General features: G+C 43.9%; 7 protein-coding genes across 7 annotated transcripts; 3 read left to right on the top strand and 4 right to left on the bottom strand.

Annotated features, from left to right (window-relative positions):
* Positions 1-5: 5 nt before the first annotated feature.
* Positions 6-1,973, top strand: METBIDRAFT_10772 (uncharacterized protein; the record flags this gene model as incomplete). Its single annotated transcript, XM_018853852.1, has 1 exon — positions 6-1,973. One exon carries the CDS (start codon positions 6-8, stop codon positions 1,971-1,973), a length of 1,968 nt encoding a protein of 655 aa, XP_018712343.1.
* Positions 1,974-3,168: 1,195 nt separating this feature from the next.
* Positions 3,169-4,305, bottom strand: METBIDRAFT_77408 (uncharacterized protein; the record flags this gene model as incomplete). The annotated part of the gene is made up of 2 exons (XM_018858694.1): positions 3,169-4,153; positions 4,184-4,305. 2 exons carry the CDS (start codon positions 4,303-4,305, stop codon positions 3,169-3,171), a joined length of 1,107 nt encoding a protein of 368 aa, XP_018712344.1.
* Positions 4,306-4,718: 413 nt separating this feature from the next.
* On the bottom strand, positions 4,719-5,249 carry METBIDRAFT_39205 (RNA-binding protein; the record flags this gene model as incomplete). Its single annotated transcript, XM_018857113.1, has 1 exon — positions 4,719-5,249. One exon carries the CDS (start codon positions 5,247-5,249, stop codon positions 4,719-4,721), a length of 531 nt encoding a protein of 176 aa, XP_018712345.1.
* An 80-nt stretch (positions 5,250-5,329) lies between these two features.
* On the bottom strand, positions 5,330-7,927 carry TFC4 (transcription factor TFIIIC subunit; the record flags this gene model as incomplete). Its single annotated transcript, XM_018857060.1, has 1 exon — positions 5,330-7,927. The coding sequence occupies one exon, from the start codon at positions 7,925-7,927 to the stop codon at positions 5,330-5,332; it is 2,598 nt and encodes an 865-aa protein (XP_018712346.1).
* A 2,912-nt stretch (positions 7,928-10,839) lies between these two features.
* METBIDRAFT_30855 (uncharacterized protein) lies at positions 10,840-11,200 on the top strand. Its single transcript, XM_018855727.1, has one exon. It carries the CDS (start codon positions 10,850-10,852, stop codon positions 11,156-11,158), a length of 309 nt encoding a protein of 102 aa, XP_018712347.1. The 5' UTR covers positions 10,840-10,849; the 3' UTR covers positions 11,159-11,200.
* A 1,004-nt stretch (positions 11,201-12,204) lies between these two features.
* METBIDRAFT_19111 (uncharacterized protein) lies at positions 12,205-12,801 on the bottom strand (the record flags this gene model as incomplete). The annotated part of the gene is made up of 1 exon (XM_018854845.1): positions 12,205-12,801. A coding segment is annotated over one exon (597 nt), but the record flags the coding sequence as incomplete, so codon positions are not given.
* Positions 12,802-18,737: 5,936 nt separating this feature from the next.
* METBIDRAFT_10776 (uncharacterized protein) lies at positions 18,738-19,736 on the top strand (the record flags this gene model as incomplete). Its single annotated transcript, XM_018853853.1, has 1 exon — positions 18,738-19,736. The coding sequence occupies one exon, from the start codon at positions 18,738-18,740 to the stop codon at positions 19,734-19,736; it is 999 nt and encodes a 332-aa protein (XP_018712349.1).
* Positions 19,737-19,917: the final 181 nt, after the last annotated feature.

A 19,917-nucleotide genomic window follows, 5' to 3' on the forward strand; every position in this document is an offset into this window, starting at 1 on the left:
CAGAGATGAATTCCATATGTGAGTACCAGAATCACTTGGCCCATGTGTTGTATCTTGAAGAAAAATCATGGCTTTCTGATGATGCCATTCACCTTATAAAATTGGATGACTACATGTTCAAGTGGGAAAAAAGACATGAGAATGCATTCACATATGAAGGGTTTCGTGTTAAAATACCGATGTCAAGTAGCTTTTTCACAAAGTATCTCAAGAAAAAGCTGCAAGAACTTGGCAAAACCTCATTCACCAAAGACCAGGCATTCTTCTTGATATATGGCAATGAAGTGCCCTGGTATGGATATGTAAAGAGTATTTTTATTCAAAAGAGAAGTTTTTCTGGAGAAGGTGCCACTTTTAAAGTCTTGAATATGTTTCTTAGTCCATACTCATGGAACAAAAAGAGGCAATACAATCAGTTGGCCTCGAAAATGGTAACACTATTGCCTGCTTCAAAAGCCACTAGCCGGTCGTTGAATGCAATGCACAATATCCTGAATAATGTGGTGGAAAGCTTGCTTTTGAACAAAAATATTGAGTTCGAAAGTTCGCAAATACTCTCAGGTGAGTTACTGAATGTCAAACTCAATGAGTCTCAGAGATCAGCGGTCCGTTATGCAATGGCTAATCCGATTACAATCATTGAAAGTCCATCCGGCACCGGATCGACCTATGTGATTGCTGAGATGGTTTCCCAATTTTTGCGAAGAGACGTATTCCCAATTCTTGTGATATCTGAGTCAAATGCTAAATTGGATCAAATTGCCAATTTGTTACTCCCTGAGCTCGAACTGACTATTTTGAGAGTAGTACCCGGGAGCCGAGAAGCAGAGTACAGTAGGTCTGAAACAATTGGTCCAATTTGCTTGCATCATAAGTCTTATGAAGCCATGCTGCCAAACGTACAACTGCTTTTGGACAAATTGAGCGATCGGTCAGCGCTGGTCAGTCACAAGGAGTACACTTGGATCTTGAAAGCTCGCAATCCAGTCTCAGAAAACATAGTCAAGCAAAGTAGGGTCTTTCTCACCACATCAGTTATGGCAGGCAGCTCTCAGCTCCGAGTAATACCTAAGGTGCCAGTGGTCATTATAAACGAGGTCAGCCAATGCCGTGAGTCATTGAGTTTGATCCCTTTATCATTTCCCGGTATCGCCAAAATTATACTTATTGGTGATAAAAATAAATTGACAGGGAAGAAAGTGACGTCTGGTCTAGCCGCCTCTTTGTTTGAAAAAGTGATTGCAAACGGGATGTACAAACCTCATCATTTGCTAGATACACAATACCGCATGAGTCCAGGAATAAGTAAATTTCTGACGAAGCTTTTCTGTCCCCTCCTTCAGAACGGAATCAATGAAAGAGGTCGTACTATAAAAGACTGCTTATCTAGACCAGTTGTATTTTGGGACACTAACAGTCAGATCCTGCCTTGTTTTTCTAGTCAAGCCGAGGGTAATCTGAATCTTTCTTTTTTTAATGAAGGCGAGGTTGGTCTCGTTCGGAAAGTCTTAGTCCAATTGATATACGAAAAAAGCATCCCCAGAGCAAAAATTGGAGTGCTTTCTCCATATAACTACCAGCTGTGCTTGATAGCCTCCGCACTTGCCGAAGATCCTCAAATTAACCCGAATGCAGAGAAAGTCACGACCGAGTACGATTTTGACAAACTCAATTGGGCAAGCTCGCTCCCTATTCTCACATTATCGGAGATTGTCATCTCAACCATCGACGCATTCGCAAGCAGAAACAAGGATTATATCGTTATTTCTTGTGTCGATTCAACTGAAGACGGCATAATGAGAAATTGGGGAGATGAAAGGCAATGTTATGTCGCATTTACGAGAGCAAATGTTGGACTCATCATCATTGGTAACGAGTCATGCTTGAGTTCAGGGAGTAATATTTGGAAGAAGTACCTCGAGCTCTTGCAAACGAAAGATTCAGTTGAACGAAACGACGTCCTTTGTTTGTGATTGGCCTTGCGACTCAGTTCCAGTTTTAGGACTTTTGAAACTGGTGGGGTTATGGAATCTTCTTGAGAGCACTTAGTAAAAAGCTTATGTATATTGAATTGTCCATTTACGTGTGCTGCACTGTAAGATTGTTGCTACAGATAGCTCATGTAGACAAGTGTACTTCTTGTTTTATTTAAAGGAGCCTATCTGGGTATTTTGCAAGCTAAACAGAGCATTTATCACTTGGAATGTCACGATGAGATGAGAGAAATTCCTAAATCTTGAAAGTAGCAAACGGTGTGGTGATGTATGCCGACTAAGGCAAATATTGTTATCTTGGAAGTCAAAATCCCCCGAAACTTTTTGGTTTTTGTTACTTGTGTCCCGACAATCGGTGTACAATAAAAAAACCAAGGGCTAATGAGGGAAATGAAATTAGAAGCCCTGTACCCATCTTTACATGTTTAATAGGCTTCTAATTTTCACTTTAATTCTTTCGACACAGTCGGCGTTTCATTTTGAAGGTTCAGAATTGAGAGAATGTTTCGACCCGCTGTTAATCTCACAACATTTTCAACATCAGTATGATCACAATCAAGCGAATCCGAGCAATTATGAATAAACAGCACAAGTTGATTATTGCAACCGCAGTGCGCAATGGTTTATGTTTGTTACTCTTCTGGAAAGCTAATATGTATGAAGACAGTGGTCATGGCACGCAGTGAAAACTGGAACAGGTGCTGAAAAGCACAAATGACTCGCAGTCTAGGACGCTTTTCGACATGAAGCTATATACATAGACATACATTCGGGATAATGCCGAATTCAAGAACATACATTCAATGTATCTCCCCTTGAGTTAAGCGGAGGAAAAGTGATGTAATTATGGTTTATGGTGTGATAGGGTTTGTGTTGGAATATGCTTTGACATTTCGGCATACCTCTAATATGTTGAAGCAGTTGAGGTGCAATAAGGGGATGGTTCATCCCAGTAGACTCTTTGAGGCTTCGGCCAAGAGTGAAAGCGTTGGAAATCCACAGAAAATCAACTCTAGATTTTGCCAACAGGAGTATCGGCATTCGAAGCAGCCACAATTTCCTAGCCTCATAGCATCAGGAGCTATAGTCAATTCTCCCGGGCACTTATCCTGCCAGTCATTGCAGAGGTTCTGTGCAAGCAATATGGACCCCTGTCGATATGGACCCCTTTCGATCATCGCCGGATGCCGGATTTCCTTGCTCGCTTCAAAGCCGCCAACTTGGCCTCCTTTTCCATCTCTCTCTTATCCTCGAGGAGCGCATTTCTTTTCGACTGCGACTCTTCCTCCAAGATCTCGGCACCTGTTGCCTCCATATCGTCAGAGTCATAGTCGTCGTATGAATAGTGGCTTCGCTTCTTTCCACGGTTTAATATGGACCAAATCTCGTCTCTGTCATACTCGGGTTCATCCTGTTCCATCTCCTCATCTTCAGAAGCAATGAACGAGTCCATGTCGGACTCGTCGGACTCGTCGTCGTGCACTTCTGCCCGGTGACCCAGCATTTGAGATTTGCCTCTTGGTTTCTGCTTGAGCTTTTCTGCAAGTGCCGACGAGGGCTTTCGTGTCGGGTGCGGCGCCCTTGTTTGTGACGAGTTTTGAGTCTCGTGCGGAGCTCTTGGTGCTCCAGCGGCTTTTGCCAGATTGCCAGACCTGGCTCTTGCGGACAGAGACGGTATTCTGCCACTTTCTTGAGACAGGTTTCTGAGACTTCCCGCCAGCCCCTGCAGTTTTCGTGATGCCGGATCGGGTCTTGAGTCGTGTTCTGGCGTCCTGCGTTTTGGAGCTCCGGCAACCTCAGACGACTTGGCTTTCTGCTTGAGAGCAATGGACATTTTGCTCTGGTCGATTCCTGAAGCCTTGGCCATGAGCTGACTAAACGACATCTTGGGTTTCTTCTCGTTTTGTGTGTTTTGGGCCTGTAACGGAGGGGCCGATGCCAGGCGGTTTGAGGTTGTATGAAGAGTCCGCGATTTGTTGTTTGGCGTCGTTCTTTGGGCAAGAGAGCGGGCAGGCTGCCGGGGCCCGATTCTGGGCTTGGTGCTGGTGGCTTTTTTGGCCGGCAAGCCTTTCTTTTCTCGTAGTTCCCGCTCCTTCTGCTCACGCTCGGCTTTTCTTGCTGCTTTAAGCCGAGCCACCACCGGATCTACCGGCCGCTCACTTGGAGGGGTCGCCAGATTTGCCAGAAACTTGGGGCGTGGTGGTTTTGTGGACTGCTGGTCATTTGTATGGCCTGCGGAATTATTGGCCAGGGCCACCGGCGTGATCTTGCCTTTCCTCAGAATTTGTTCTAGAATCTTGGAAGCGCTCATGGGTATTGCCAAAAGAGTTTCAGACTGACTAGAAAATAAAGTACGCCGTGTAGGGCGACAGGTCTATGCGAAGTGTTTGCGCTATTGCCCTTTCAGTGGGACCTATTGCTTTGTTAACAAATACACAGTGGATCAGTTTCCAGTGAAGGTCGCGCATCGGGAATGTTCGCGGTGTGGCCAAGTGACGGAACAGCGCGGACCATCATCGAAAAGAATTTGAGTTCTTCCTTCCAAACCTGAGTCTGAGATCCATGACGTCGAGAGAAAAGCAAAACAATGCCTCTGGAGATAACGTTTTCGGAACAAAGCTCAGAACACCACCTTGACCGTGCAGGTCCTAGTAACACCACAACAAATACTCCTCTCCTCTGTCCAGCAATCTTTGAGCCACTCTGTAGAAGGCATGGGGTTCATTACTCGTCGTCGTCTTCCCGGTCACCGCTTTTGAACATGGAGATGAACTCGTCTAATCCCCGCTCCACTTCATCTTCCTTTCCTAAATCTGCCATTAGCTTTCTCGCCCTTCTGATTGAAAAATCCTCACACTTGCGGATCGTTCCGCTCACATGCACGGAGCGGACAACCACCCTGTGTGTTTCTATTTTGTCAATCAATGCCAACGCGGCCACCACGATATGAAAATCGTTTCTGCTGCATCGCAAAATGCCCGTAGACGTTCTGTTGCTGAAATACTTCACGATGATCAGCGATCCAACAGTACCTGACGCAAACTCGCCGTAGTGGTCAACTATAACTCGCTTTAGTAGCAGCAGTATTGACCGTGGGCTGACAGCCGAAGGCGACGGCGAGTGCATGTGTAGTAGGGCATCCTTAGGAGTCTGGCTGAACTCCGAGAATTTCTCTTTTTGCTCCCGCGAGGTTCCATACGCCGATGGGGGGTAGAGAATCTCAAACAATATGTATCTGTGTTTCAAACGAACCATCGTGAGCGTTATGTTTTTTCGTGGCCTCAGATGACTTGCGAGTCTTCAAACGGCAAGGAAATGCCGATGTCCTGCATGCACTAAACCGTGAGGTATCTGTCGGTGATTTCTTTGGCCAACATGGAGTTCCCACTGATTATGTATATCAAAGAAAGGTTGTAAGCGGCCTCCATCAGCAAGTCGTAATCCAAGTCATTGCGTAGTTGCTCGTGATAAGAAAGTACTTTTTCGTAATGCCGCACGGCAAGAGTGGGAAGTCCGATCATGTGGAACAATCTACCGAAATTGTACTCGATTTCTTGTTTCTCGTAGACAGTTGCACCTTGTTCCCTCGCGCTCTTGTACTCCAAGAGGTAGCTGATGCCTTGGAGAAGCTGTATGTGGCGGTTGCCACTGTTCCGCTGCATGGACCTATGAACGTGGGCCAAGCCAAGCACGAAACATATGGTGGGGTCGTTGTAATATTGTCTGTAGGCCCGAGTCAAGTATACGATCGGTGACGAGAACGTGCGGTTGCTTCCGAGCAAGCAAGCGTAGATGTAGAGTAGGTGTGGGTGCTCGCGGTTGGTTTTGAAGCTGTCGACATCGATGGTGAGCTGTGCAGAGCCCGACACTTTGCTGGAGAAAAGCATGGAGTCATATGCCTTGATTTGCCGGAGGAAGAACTTCTGGTGGTTGTAGTTGGAGAACACGGCCCAAGCACCGACGCCAGAGCCAAAGCAGCACATGAAGAAGTCGTATGAGCTGGGCGAGAACTGGCTGGACGTGAGGAAATACCGGATGTTGTTTGCGACGGAGATCGCATAGTCCTGCTGACGAATTCCGAGGGCGAGGCGAGCGATGCGGAGAAGCATGCTGCGGGTCTTGTCCTGTTTGAACACACTGACGTTAGAGGCTAGGTCGATCGTCTCGGTGGCTTCCTTCAAGTCGTTCTTGAAGTGGCGCAACAAGTATGCGTACTGGACGAAGACCCACAACCAGGTGTCGTAATCGAGGCCGCGGAACTCCGTGCGGGAGGTCATGACAATCCTGGAGTTTTCCGCGTCGGCGTAGCCCTCGAAAAGGTCGCGGATGCGATGGAGCTTGTCGTCGAAGGCCAAGGACTTCTTGCGCTTGTAGATGGCGATGCCCTTGAAGACGGTCTTGCGGTTCTTGGGGAAGAAGGTGCGGACCTCCACGAACATCTCGATGAGCTGAGACGCGAGCTTGAGCCACGCCGAGACCGCGGCGTCGTGGCGCTGGTCAATGGCCTGCTGCAAGCGGGACATGCGGGTGAACTTGTCCCTGACGACGCGGGTGGCGTTCTCCTCGATGGCCTGGCGGTCGCTGGCGTCCAAGTCGTTCTTTCTGATTTTCTTGTAGTAGGACGAGTTCTTGATGAGCGCGAGGTTGTCGTGCGGGTCTGCGTCGGCGGCGTCGGCGGCATCGGCGGCGTGCGGCGTCTCCAGCAGGCGCTCGGGGAGGCGCGGGACGTGGCTCTTGGCCACGTCCTCCATGAGCTCGGTGGCCAAGTCCATCTCGTTAGTGTGGTACAAGGCCTCGATGAGCGTCAACTTGGCGTCGACGTTGGCGGGGTCGCGCTTGAGGGTCTTCATCAACACGGTCTTGGCGTCGCGGAAGCTGTCGGTCTCGAGCAAGCACTTGCCGAGAAGAAGGTCCAGCTCCGTGTTGGCGTCGTTGTCGAAGAGGTACTTCAAGAACCACACGGCCTCGGCGTAGTGGCCGTGGGCCTCGAGGCCGGCGCCCGCTTCGTAGAAGAGGTCGAGCACCTCGCTCTTGTCCTCCTGCTGGAACAAGTAGCCGAAGTGCTCCACGGCCTCGTTCTTCTGGCCGAGCTCGAGGCGGAAGCAGCCGAGCTTGAAGCGGATGTCGATGGGCAACGAGTAGTCGCGCGCCATGAGCAGGGCGCAGGCCGTGGGCCTCTTGGCGCGCACGTACGCGAGGCGCCGCGGCTTGGCGAACTCCGCGTCGTCGTGCTCGTCCCACCAGGCCTCGTCGGATCTGTTCTGCTTCCAGCGCGCGACGAGCCGGATGAGGCGGGCGCCCGAGGCCCACGCCTCCTGCGCCGCGAGCAACTCGCACGTGATGTGGAGCTCCGTCCAGTCGAACACCACGTACTCGCGGCCCGGCGGCGGGTGCAAGTTGCTGTCGAGCACGCGCATGTAGAGGCCGACCGCGTCGTTGTACCGCTTCTGCTCCACGTACACACTGGCCAAGTGGCGCACGGCCGCGGCCTCCAGCGGGTACGCCGCGAGCAACTTCTGGAAGCCCTCCAACGCACGCACGTAGTGCTTCTTCTCCTTGTAGAGGAGCGCGCGCTCGCACACGTAGTGCCACGGCACGCCGTCGGACTTGGCGATGGCCTGGGTGTAGCAGTGCACGGCCTGGTCCACGTGCCCCAATTGCGCGCTCATGTCGGCCACGAGGCCCCAGAAGTCCGCGTCCGCCTCGCCGCTCTCCGCAGCAAGGAGCCAGAAGAAGCAGCACTTGTGCGTGTTGCCGCGGATCTGGCAGATCTCGCCGAGCGTCTTGTACGCGTTGAAGTTGCGCGAGTCGCGCTGGATCACCTCCGAGTAGTGGCGCCACGCGCCCGAGAGGTCGCCGCGCACAAACGCCTCGTTGGCCCGCGACATGTGGTCGCGGATCTCCGGGTCGTTGGCCCTGCTGGCGTGCCGCATGGCCCGCCGCCTGAAGCCCTGCGCGGAAATGCGCTTTTTGCGCACGCGGAACCCGGACGCGGCCTTGAGGTTGTCCCGGAGCGTGTACCCGTCGTCCAAGTCGTCGTGCCCGCCGTCCGAGCCGTCGTCGTCGGTCCAGGGAATGGGCAACGGAAAGTCCGCGTCGTCCAAGTCCAGCGCGTTCCAGCGGCTGGGGGCCGCCGCCGTGCTGCCGCCAGGGGGCGCGCCGTGGGTCAACGCGGGGTCAATGTCGGCGTCGCTGCTGTAGCGGTACTCCTCGTCGGAGAAGTCCAGGGCACCGTCGTCCGAGGTGTCGGTGGCCATGGCTGAGGAAGAGGGGGCATGGGTGTGTTTTGGCTGGAGGTGAACAGGTGCGCGCGGCGCCAGGCCGGGGGGCCAGGGTGCGCGCTGGCTTGGGGCCGGCATGGCAGCAAACGGGGCAGGCATGGCGCGCGCGGGGCCGGACGGCTGGGCCGTTTGGGGCCGCTGAAGCAGGGCCAGATATGTATAGATAGAGAGAGATATATTTATAGATATATAGTTATAGATCTATATACAGATGTATATATTTAGATTCATAGATATATATTTAAAGATATATATATTTATATATATGTATATATATATTTTTTGTAGGAACCATCAGGGACTGCTGGAATGGAGCCGTCTGGATGGATTGTCTGGATGGATTGGCTGGATGGATTGTCTGGAGGAGATGTGCGCGGGGCTGTCTGAGCAGGGCTGGTGAACAATCGGGGCCGCGCTTGAATATAAGAAAAGGAGAAACAAAATATGATAAACATGGCTGCTCATCTTCCTGTTTCCATAGCATACCTCAATATCAATAAGGCTAGATTGGTTTGATGGATCAAGTAAACATGAATGATATAGTAGATTTCCTATCGTCTTTGATCTGAAACAGTTTTGCTCTGCTATATTCAATTCTATACTTGACGGTCTAAAGATTATGGCATGGGTGATGTATCACATTGCAGGAATTATTCATATCATATCGTATCATGACTATCTCACAAAAGAAAAGCGTATTGCTAAACTATATAATGTTACACATAAACAACCTTGTGAAGGTGTTGAAAGGTGGTGTAGTGATTGAATTTATTGAATCATTTTTATATCATGAATAAGAACATAGAGGTAAGATTAAATGTCCAATATCTTATGGATGTGGTACAAGTTCTAACTATTACAAAAAGACATATCCCTTCCCTTAGCGTGGATAGAATGTAATTCTTCTTACATGTCAATATATATATCATCAATGTGAAGATATAGGACTAGATATAAATATAAATATTCTACACACATTTCATATCCACTCAAATTAAATTCCCTTTTTACTTCCACAGGAAAATATGATGGATAACATTATATTTTACGACCTTCATACATGGATAAATCGTATTATAACACATATTATGAAAAAGACCATAAATATATAAAGAAATATACATCTTGTTATTTTAAGAGGCATATAAACTGTAGTTACGATTGAAGTATTAAAGATTGAAGCCGAAGGGAAAGGGCTGGTATGGGTATAAATGATGATATGTACGTATGGTTACATTGGGTATAGGTATCAATCATAAAGGACAAAAAGTATAATGATAAGTATGAAGAGAGGGATAAATGAGAAAGTATAAAATGTCATGGCTGCCCTAGCAAGGGGTTATGAGACCCGAATTAAATAGGGAAGCGTACAGAGAATAATAAATGAATAGATATATAAGATGTTGAAATATAAAATAAAATAAGAATTATAGAATTGCAAAAGAATAATAAAAAAAATTGAAATAGCCAGACCAAATAAAATAGGGAAGAAATAAATATGTATCATGTCTATTTTAGGGAAAGTAGCTCCAACTCAGACACAAGTGAAGCGAAAAATTAGCCTTAATAAAAACCAGAATCACCACCGAAGAATAAAATAGCAGTTAAAGTAGAAAAATAAAATAGAAGCATATCCAGGTATAAAAATCAAAACAAAAATAGATGATGCATATTCAGTCATATGGCCCGAAACTAGTTCTGATTTAGCTTCAACATTATCAAAAGGAGGTCTAGCACATTCAGCTATACAACCAAAACCAAATAATAAATAAAGGCAATAAAAGTAAAAAACATCATACAGATTTCTGTAAATAAATATAACGAGATAAATTCATGGAACCAGAAAATAAAATACATAATGAAATAATCGGAGTAAAAACTAATTCATAACTTATTAATTGAGCAGCTGAACGTAAAGAACCATTAATTCGTGAAACCTTATCCAGGCATGACAAAGTCAACTTTTCTCCAACATGAACATATACTGGCTGATCTCTTATAATCTTTCTATTACGACTATGTTTAGCCGTATGTTTAGCATTACCGAAAGCATTTGCTTTTTTGCTTATCTGTTTATGATTCCAGAATATATACCTTCATTTATATTCTTTACAGATAATTGGTCTCCGAGTCCATTTTTATAAATATTGGATGACTTAGTTATAGCCAAACCGACTTTATAATGGAGATCACTTTCGTTATACTTAACACAACTACTAAAGCTAAGCCCGAAGAGAGCTCCTTATCCTATTAGGGGTTTCTGGATATGTGTCATTTAAAACCAGTCATTTAAAATTAATACGCTAATGGAATTAAATAGGACTTATCATATTTATTTATAAACGAAGTCCGGAACATGAAATTGAATGTAATTCAATGTAGAATATAAAGAGTCCATAAATGAAAATCATGTCCTACCTTTTTCCGGGTGCTTTCGGGTGCTTGTTTGGCGAGGCAGATGTATTTGTTGTACACTTTCGAAAAGAATATTACTTACGTACTTGTGTGATATTTTCCGTTATTTTTTTTTTTTGTTTTTTTTGGAAGAGTTGACCCATGTGGCTGCCTTCCTGAATGTCGTATATACTTGTCTCATCTACCTGGGTCATACTACGGTTTATTCTACCAGGGTCATACTACGGTCTCATCAGTTCCCTTGGATCCGCCTCAAAGATTCATCTCAGATCTGTCAATAAAAATACTGTACGCCCACCTAATGAGCTGGCTTCTGTATGTCCTACGCCTGCTTTCAAAGCTCTTCACGTAAGGACACATATTATGTCCGATCCACCCGTCTCATACGCTCATCTCATAGATGTATACACCGTCTGGAATGTCTGGTCGTTCTCCTTTTTTTTACACCTGTCTGACCCACCTGTCTGATGAGCGAGCGTTGTCTGCTTGTCCCTTTTTTCCCGATTGTCCCATATCCTGCTCTCATACAACTGTCTCGTATCCTTGTTTATTGCGCATGTCTAATATACATGTCCTATACCCATCTAAATGGCTCTTCGGATCCCGCCCATCTGCTCAGAATTTACCTGTCTCATCCGAAATTTCTCTCATGTATGATTAAACCTTCATCAACCAACTGTATTTACCTTGTCGTACATACTCACCCCAATCAATTGTACCTTCCTTCATGTCTCATTATACCCCTCTCACTGAACTTTCTTCTCACCTCCATATACCTCCCTCATAGAGTTGTGATAAATTTTTATATATGTAGTTCTTGTCTGAACAGAATCTCTTACAAGATTCACGATACATAGATTGCTCGATGGAACTGTTTTTATATCTACTCGCCACCGACATGGCCCATGCAATCAGTCAAGGCACAAATATCATTGTCTTGAGAAATTCAAAGGCCAGAGACAGGGCAGCTCAATCTAATCACACCCAAAAATTACAAGCGCTTATGTGAAATGAGTGAAAGTTGCTGAATTCCTTCATGTATTTACTTGTACGAGATGAACATGAAATAATCTGAAATCGTTGCATTGGTGACAACCTCAGACATGGTACACCAAACACTGTGCCCTAAAGATTTGTAAAGAAAGGTTACCAACTTCTCAGTCCATACTTAAAGCAAATGGAGTTGTCAGTAACCTTGGTCCGCATTTACAAATGTTGGGGGGCTCATTCGGAGGCTGCCCCCTGTATGAGAATACACCACCTTTCATATCCAACAAGCGCTCATCATATCCTTTACCAATGTCGAAAGTAACTCTGTGGATACCTCCAATGTAAACCATCACCTTACCCGTTGTCGCAGAATAGTCATATCCGGTGACGTAACTATATATAAGAAGCCGGATGTGATTCCTATCTCCAAAACCTGCGACTTTAATGACCGGAGCCGCACCAGCACGAAACTCCAATCCAACAATTCTCAATAATGAGTATATGGACTCTAAGTAAATAGTCTGTGTTTCCGAAATGTGGTACGTGCTTTTTGAAAACAGTAAGTCTATCTGCCCATACATGCCAACAGCGATACAGCCGTTTCCCTCGATATTTGTATGCACTGGCCAGAGAGTGTTGTTCAAGCAAATTGTGCCATTGTTTGATATCGAATTAGTCACATCATCCGCAACATAGCGCCGGATCCGTAACCTGGCTTTCTCGCCATGGGCTGCATGAAAAATCATCTTGCCAGTGTTAGACCAAGAATTCACAGATGTCACAGAAAACGGCAGAGATCCTGAAATGCTGCCATTAATACCAAAGTACATGTTTCCTGTATTCAAGAACGATCCAGACAGATTAAAGCAAAAGTTGGAAATCGCATTGCTTCTCAGCGCGTTGATTGCGACAATTCCAGAGTTTTCAAATTCCTCTCCTGTCATCCTCACCCATATTTGTTCACCGTCAAGGCTTATGACATGTATGTTTCCTGCATTACTAACACAGCCCGAGACATTAATTAAGGAACAGTTCACGATGGAGTAGTATACTTCTTGGTTGACGGTGAGATTTGCAAGGCGTATTTCGCTAGAAGTATTTCTAATCGTATTGCGGTCAATCACAACTGCAAAAACAAGGCTTAACATACCAAGAATGGCCGCCATGTGAATTGTTGGTCTCATATCAAACAAAATTGAATCAAAAAGCTTACATTTATTTGGTCTCCAAGTCTATTTTTTATATTGGAAAACCTAGTAGTCTACCAAATATTCAGTAACTCAAAAAGCGTCGGGATACAGTCTCCTCCTGCGAGGGTCGTTTAACTATAAGTAGTATATTCCGAAAATTACCTCTTTGATCGGAAAAACCTTTTTTCCACCAACTTTATACACCTTGTACCTTAAAAGGTAATTGGCTGAATGACTGCGGTTTTGCCGGATTCATACATGGGCAACCACGACGACATGCGGCGGTATGTTTCCTGCTCTTACCAAATACTGGTCATTCTTTATACTCTAATATATACATTTCTTGAAAGAACTTTTTGAACGCGTAAGACATAGTTGCAAAGCTAATACTTGGCTTTATTTTAATTTTCCACGCCCGAATTTGATTGTGGTTTGAAAACTTGCTGATGTATATTCATGATGAAAAACGGTGGCTCACCAATTAGGGCTCAAGAATTGGAAGATTTCCTGTCACATGAACGTAGAAGTATTCCACCTTCACTATCTTTTTCTTGCGGAACCTTAATATTGTTTAAATATTAAACTTCGACGTTTGCGCCCAAAATTTAACCCTGTCGGGACCTGGAATGTACGCAGGCCAATTGTTTCCCCGCTTCCAGTTTATTTTCTTGCACTGCTCAATTCAAAGTATTTAATGAAAGAATGATAACGCCCTTTGGGCAAATATTCATGCTTTTCTGGATGTCAGACGTCGAGGGTGGTTGTCCACGCTTTCATACGCACTTCTATGATCAATAAGGAACAATGCATATTATTTTTGAGATTTTATTCAAGGAATAGCTTGCTAGTTTTTGTATATATACGGCGGAACACGTTCTTCGACGTGTATGCAGATCAAAACAATAGACTAGAGCCTTGGTATATTTTGTAGACAGTCCTAAAATGCATTCACGGGCTTAAGCTACTCTAGAATCTAGAGATGATGAAAACATGTAAGCTAGCTCTAAGTTAGAAAAGCACGATGATTAAAGAAGAGTCAGCTGCTATCTATTCTAATGCACCTTTCATCGGAGCATCGGAGTCTTTCGCGTTGTAGGTGGAAGTTTCATTGACAAGTTTATCATATTGTACTGTTTTAGAAACAATATAGGTTGAAGTGTGAACAGAAAGTTTTGCTGAAATAAGATAAAAAAAGCCAATTACTGCCAGGGTGGCTTTGCTGTAGATTAAAATCGCAGCTAATATCTCCTTTATTATCGCATATTTGACAAAACAAGAGATAGGCTCAGGAAGCGTGGTTTTCTTAAGCAAATGGTTCCATCAATATGAGCATACCTCTAAAGGAGATCAACTTGGCATATCTCAAGCATGTTTAGCTGTGACACGAAATAATGTTACCGTCTTGTATTTTTAAGACGCGTTCAATTAGCGATACCAGCGGGTGAGAATCTTTGACTTCTTACAAAAAACAATATTAAGCAGGATTTACAGAGAGTAGCAATCTAGCTTGGCCTAGAAAAATTAAAAACTTGACCCAATACCGAGCCACATTCGATCATATTCCTTGAATAGCAAATATCAGCTTGCGCACTTGTCAGGAATGAAGCATGCTTTTCAGCCATCTTTCTTTTTTTAGTGAACCATCTTTCTTCTTCAAAGTTCTGTAATTTTTCTTAGCATTCATAACTCAATCCTTGAATACAGTCAGAAAATACTTATCAAAGTATTAAACTACTACTCTATGATAGACGATTACATTTTTTTAGCCTTAGGTCATCAAAAATATTTCAATGGTATACAATACATAAATGTATCTGAATGTAGAATCCAGCCTATACGTCTTTAAAAAGACAATATTGCAAATATATGAATACACAGGAACAAACTAAAGTAAACAGTTCTGTGGGTTTACTTTCGAACATAGAGCACTTGAAGACGACTATTTCAGGTTCAAAACGAAAAAAGTCTGACTATTGAAACAAGGATTGCTCAACACTGATTCAGAAGACTTTATATAGATGTGCATAGCTTCATCCATGAGCCCACTATCCGTGAAATCAATTTTGAATTTGAAGCCAGCACCCATAATAGTACAACCACTCAATATGATACCAAGTTATAAATTTCAGTTACTGCCAACTAAAGGGACTTGTGGTTGTAAAAGGCCAAGAAGTTGCCGAGTATTAAAATACCACGAAGAGATCTGTAGCTCAATGATCTTTTTGGTAAGACTCACCTTCACTCTGTTGTACCATAACCCATAGAAAGTGAAATCGAATGATGCTTTTCGGTGATCAGCTCCGCGTATATTGAAGAACATAGCGCCATTGCTCTCAGTATAGGTTTTCCACTATAGCTTCTGCTTGCATAGATCATTGTGACGAAAAGTGACAACAACACAAATAAATATAGCCACAGTCAAAAGCATGTGGTGTTACTTTCAAAAAGGTCCAGGGCTATATAAGACGCTTTTCAAAATTCAGACTATGTCTACTCTATTATTGTATTTGTGCGTTAGAATAGATATAACAATGATCCTGACCACCTCATTGTGATTCTACTATGACTATTCTGACATGAATTAAAGCGCTGGTCTATTTTGCCAATACTATCAGTATAAGAAAAAAATCCTAAATTTGGTCTCCAGATTCTGTGCCATCTGAAGGTTTCCTCTTCAAAGAAGTTGCATATTTTGAAATCTTTGAATGTCCATCCCAAGATTTTGTCAGGCAAACTTAATTGAGTTCAGCATTGCATTATTGTGACGGGTAATATGATTATTATGGGCATCGCAAATATATAAACAGACTGACTGGGTATGCCTTGAAGATACTCAGAGCAAGAATTTACACTTTCGAAATATACAATTTTTCGTTTCTCCAAATCTCAAGAATGAAGTTCAAGTCATTTCCTAAAATCAGCAAACTAGTGCCAATGATTGACACGAATATGGCTGTATTACATGACTTACACCAGTAAGACGTCTATTAATTTTTTTTTATAATTTTAGTATTAGAGCTGCATCCAGTCAGCGGGCGTGTGTCAAAGTGTACACACTGACAAGATTCGAGTAGCACAGCTCAGAGTGGCTCTTTCAGAATGCCCTCAAATCTTTCGCCACTATTCCGTGCATATATTTTCTAAGGTATGCCTACTTGTTGCTCCAAATGCTCAGCTGTCTTGTACTGGAACTGTGTTACGGACAGTATTTAAGTTTGCTGTTCTCAAAGTTCTCGTCTCGCAATATACGGATACAGCTCTATAATACTTCATTCAAACAATACGACTTCATCTTCTTGCAAATAGTAATTCTCTGTAGCTAGGGAACTTGAAAAGCAAAGGCCCTTGGTTCTCCAAAATATTTTTAGTAATCTCGTTTATTTCAGAATTTTTAAGATTACCTTAAAATGTGATGAAATTACTTTCAACATCATCAATCTTTATTCCAGACCACACATAGTCTTGATAAGTATAAATTGCAGTGCTATAAAATTTGTGGTTAACGGATGGCCAAGCGTCTCCTCGTTGTAATTTATCTCTAGATCAAAATTGTTTTATTGGCCAATTAAGACCCTTCGTAGATGTGCTTGAATATCTGATTACATTACGTTTACAACGACCACTTAAACATCTTGAATATGAGAAGTTTATCTTACTTTGCTCATTGTTTAGCATTATTTGTTATCAACTTAAAGAGTATAGCTGAAAAATACTTTAAAAGCGAAGCATCTTCCGAGGATGTCTATAACTTCTACACCGTTGCATTCTTTACTTTTCGAAGTTGAGCCAGAATTCAAGAAGAAGAATTTTAACATCGTGGGAAAGCTTTATTTTCTGTCAGTCTCTTGAGCTTTGAAACAAAGACTTCGCTAACTCTACGAGGAGAAAATGTTTTGAAGTTCAGCCATTGTTTGCATTTTTTTATCACAATTGAGAGAGCTGTATTTCATCTTCACAATAAACGAAAAAGCTGTGGCAGGGGGTGGGGATAAATTTTGCAAATTGATAAGGCTCATACCGAAGATAAAACAACACTAATCTTGGTCGAAACACTTCAAGAAAAAAAAAAAAAAAACTCGCAAGTATCTTCTCGCACGTGTATACTGAAAGACATCTTTTTAGCACTTTAAGTGAGATAAGCTTTAAAATGGGACTTGCGCTAGATGTCTGAGACCAAAAGTACAATCATTTCCGAAAACGAAACTACTCTGGTTGTGATTGAAAACATTCAGACTCTAGTCCGACACTAGGCATATGTGTTTGATTTAGTTGAATTAATACATATAGCCGTTCTACAGATCTACACTTAAATTTAATTTAGCTACCAAGAAAAAAAACAACCTTAGACCTCAATGATCCGATACCATAGATCTTTGTTCACATGAAGTCCTCTTCTGTTATCACCTGAAGCCAAAAAACGCGGAGCTTTTGAGAGGCAACCAATACAAAATCCTGCCCTTTTGGACGCTGCAGTCATATTTAAGCAAAGGCTGCGCCTGAATGTCTCCAGCTAATTATAGTATTGTGAGATGCTTTCATGTACAGTGCTCGGGAAACAGGTGGTAGTCAATATACTGACCATCTTCCTAGAATCATAGAACATAATTCACCATGTGACCAAGGCCACTTTTGATTTCGATAATGAATATTGTACAAAATGGTTTGCCCTATTTTTCTGACAGTGGTAGAGCTTCGTTATATTGGTAGCTCAGGATCAATACTTTGAATTCACGAATTTAATCTTGACAGCTTTGCTCAGAGTTCTCTCCCCAAACATGACAGTGAAATTCATGCCATTCCGATTTCCATGTTTTTTTCACATTCACTGCCGGTTAAATTTATTGCTTTTAAAACCGTTTTATAAAAAAGAAAGCTTCTAATTGGTCGAAAAAAAATCACTGTTCACATTTATTCACACAAATCACAAAAAAACTAAAAATGGAAAGTAAGGATAACGAAAAGAAATTTGAACAAGACTTTTTTTTGGAGCTACTTAGACTGGTCGACTCACCAATATACTCCCGTCGTTCAAAACCAAGAAAAATGCCAAACTGGACTTAGAATGAATCAAATTCTAGCTGTATATTTTGTCCCTAATCATGGAGAATATGTGAGGGACTTCGCGGGACAAATACGTGCCTCTACTACTATGTATCAATGACTCCCTAGAATAACATATATAATCATGCCGTATGTATCCTATCGTGTGGGTGTAACGGGAAAGACCCTGGAGATAGGAAGGACATGCTATGGGGGGTATGACTTGATGGCAGACGAAACTCATGGTGGAAGTGCATATATATAAATACGCGCTTACATGGACCATCAGTCTTAGGCTGCTAGTTGGGACCTTAGAGAAAGGCAAAACAGGCTTCATCCAAAACCATTAATATATTGTTTTTCTTGTATGTTCCTTCCCAAAATAGATCTCAGAAAAAAAAAATAGCCGAAACAACACATTGAAAAAAGAAAAATGATTGACAACACACTGCACCTTTGAAATAGAAAGCAGCTCGAAATTATACGAAGAACGATTCGCGAGGCTCAAAACACCCTAAGCCTCAGGTTAAATTGTTACATATAAATCAACATCATTTCTGAGACAGATAGTGAGACCTGATCTCTGAGAAAAAAAGAAAAAAAGGGGTATTTCAAAATACAACACGGGCGCCCAACATTCAGCATTTTCGTATATTGGTCATTTCTCGATTTCCCCACGCGGCGGGTCTCCCCGCTGTTTTGCCGGTGCACTTCTAGAATCGCGTGATACATACAGGACATTCTAGCATGCAACGCTCCAATTACTCTCCGTTTCTCCTTCTTTCCACCACTCTCTTCTTTCAATATATAGTGCTATACGTATAAATATGTCGGCCAACGAATTTTACAGTTCTGGAAAACAGGGCGAAAGACAGGACGTGAGTAGCGAGCAGCTTCAGAGTACCGGCTCTCAAGCCAATGTGCAAGACGACCAGCAACAAGATGGCGATAGGGGGCTTCTTTCTTCAGCGATTGGGGCTGCTTTCAAAAGCAGCAGCGGCTCAAGCAGCCACAAAAATAGTGGGGGATTCAGTGGCATGATTGAGAATGCCATCGTAGGAAAATTGACTGGCAGCGGCAAGCATGGAAGCAGCCATGGAAGCCTGAGTAGCACGTCGGATATGTTGGGCAGTATTGTTGGGGCTGTCACTGGGAGCAGCGGAAGTGGCCATAACAGTCACGGAAATCAGGGCCACAGCTCGAACTATGGAAACCAGGGCCAAAGCTCAAATCACGGAAACCAGACATACAACTCGAGCCATGGTAGCAGCGGATCCAGTGCCAGTGGTCTAGTGAGTGGTATCATGGGTGCTGTCACTGGCAAGCCCGACAATAAGCATGACAGCTACGGAAGCCAAGGAAACCAAGGGGGCTACGGAAGCCAAGGAAACTATGGAAACCAAGGAAACTATGGCAACCAAGGAAACTATGGAAACCAAGGAAACCACGGAAGCCACGGAAGCCACGGAAGCCAAGGAAACCACGGAAGTAACGGCAACCAAAGTGGTAGCTCTGGTGCCGGCGGTATGATGGATAGTCTTCTTGGAGGCTTAACTGGCAGCGGAAACCACTCCAGCGGAAACCAAGCCAGCTACAATAACAACAATAGTGGCTACAGCGGCAACAATGGAGGCCATTATAATAACGCTGGGAACCATGGCGGCTATGGCGGTAGAAACGATGGCCAAGGCAGTGGCAGCGGCAGATACGGCGGCGACAACGACAACTCCTGGGGCTACGGCGAGCAGAAACCCCTGCACGGAAGTAACTACGGGAGCGGGGGATACAGTGGATCCAACCAGGGAGGCAACAGCGGCAGATGGTGAGATTGTTGAACTGTGTGCAAGGTCTTGGCGCCCATGACTATTTGGGTGGGTTGCAACGTTGCGCTCCTACACTGCAACCAAAAACAACGGTTTTCTCTTTTGCGGAGGCTGAAGTCTGGACTGGAAATTAACAGTCCCGTATGAATCGCTGCTTTTGCCCTGTCTTAGTTGTTCAGCACCT

This window comes from Metschnikowia bicuspidata, assembly GCF_001664035.1.
Source record: "Metschnikowia bicuspidata var. bicuspidata NRRL YB-4993 chromosome Unknown METBIscaffold_2, whole genome shotgun sequence".
In the NCBI taxonomy this organism is placed as follows: domain Eukaryota; kingdom Fungi; phylum Ascomycota; class Pichiomycetes; order Serinales; family Metschnikowiaceae; genus Metschnikowia; species Metschnikowia bicuspidata.

Bases quoted from the DNA above. Each gene is read 5' to 3' on its own strand.
- METBIDRAFT_30855 (XM_018855727.1), top strand. From the start codon at position 10,850: ATGTCGTATATACTTGTCTCATCTACCTGGGTCATACTACGGTTTATT.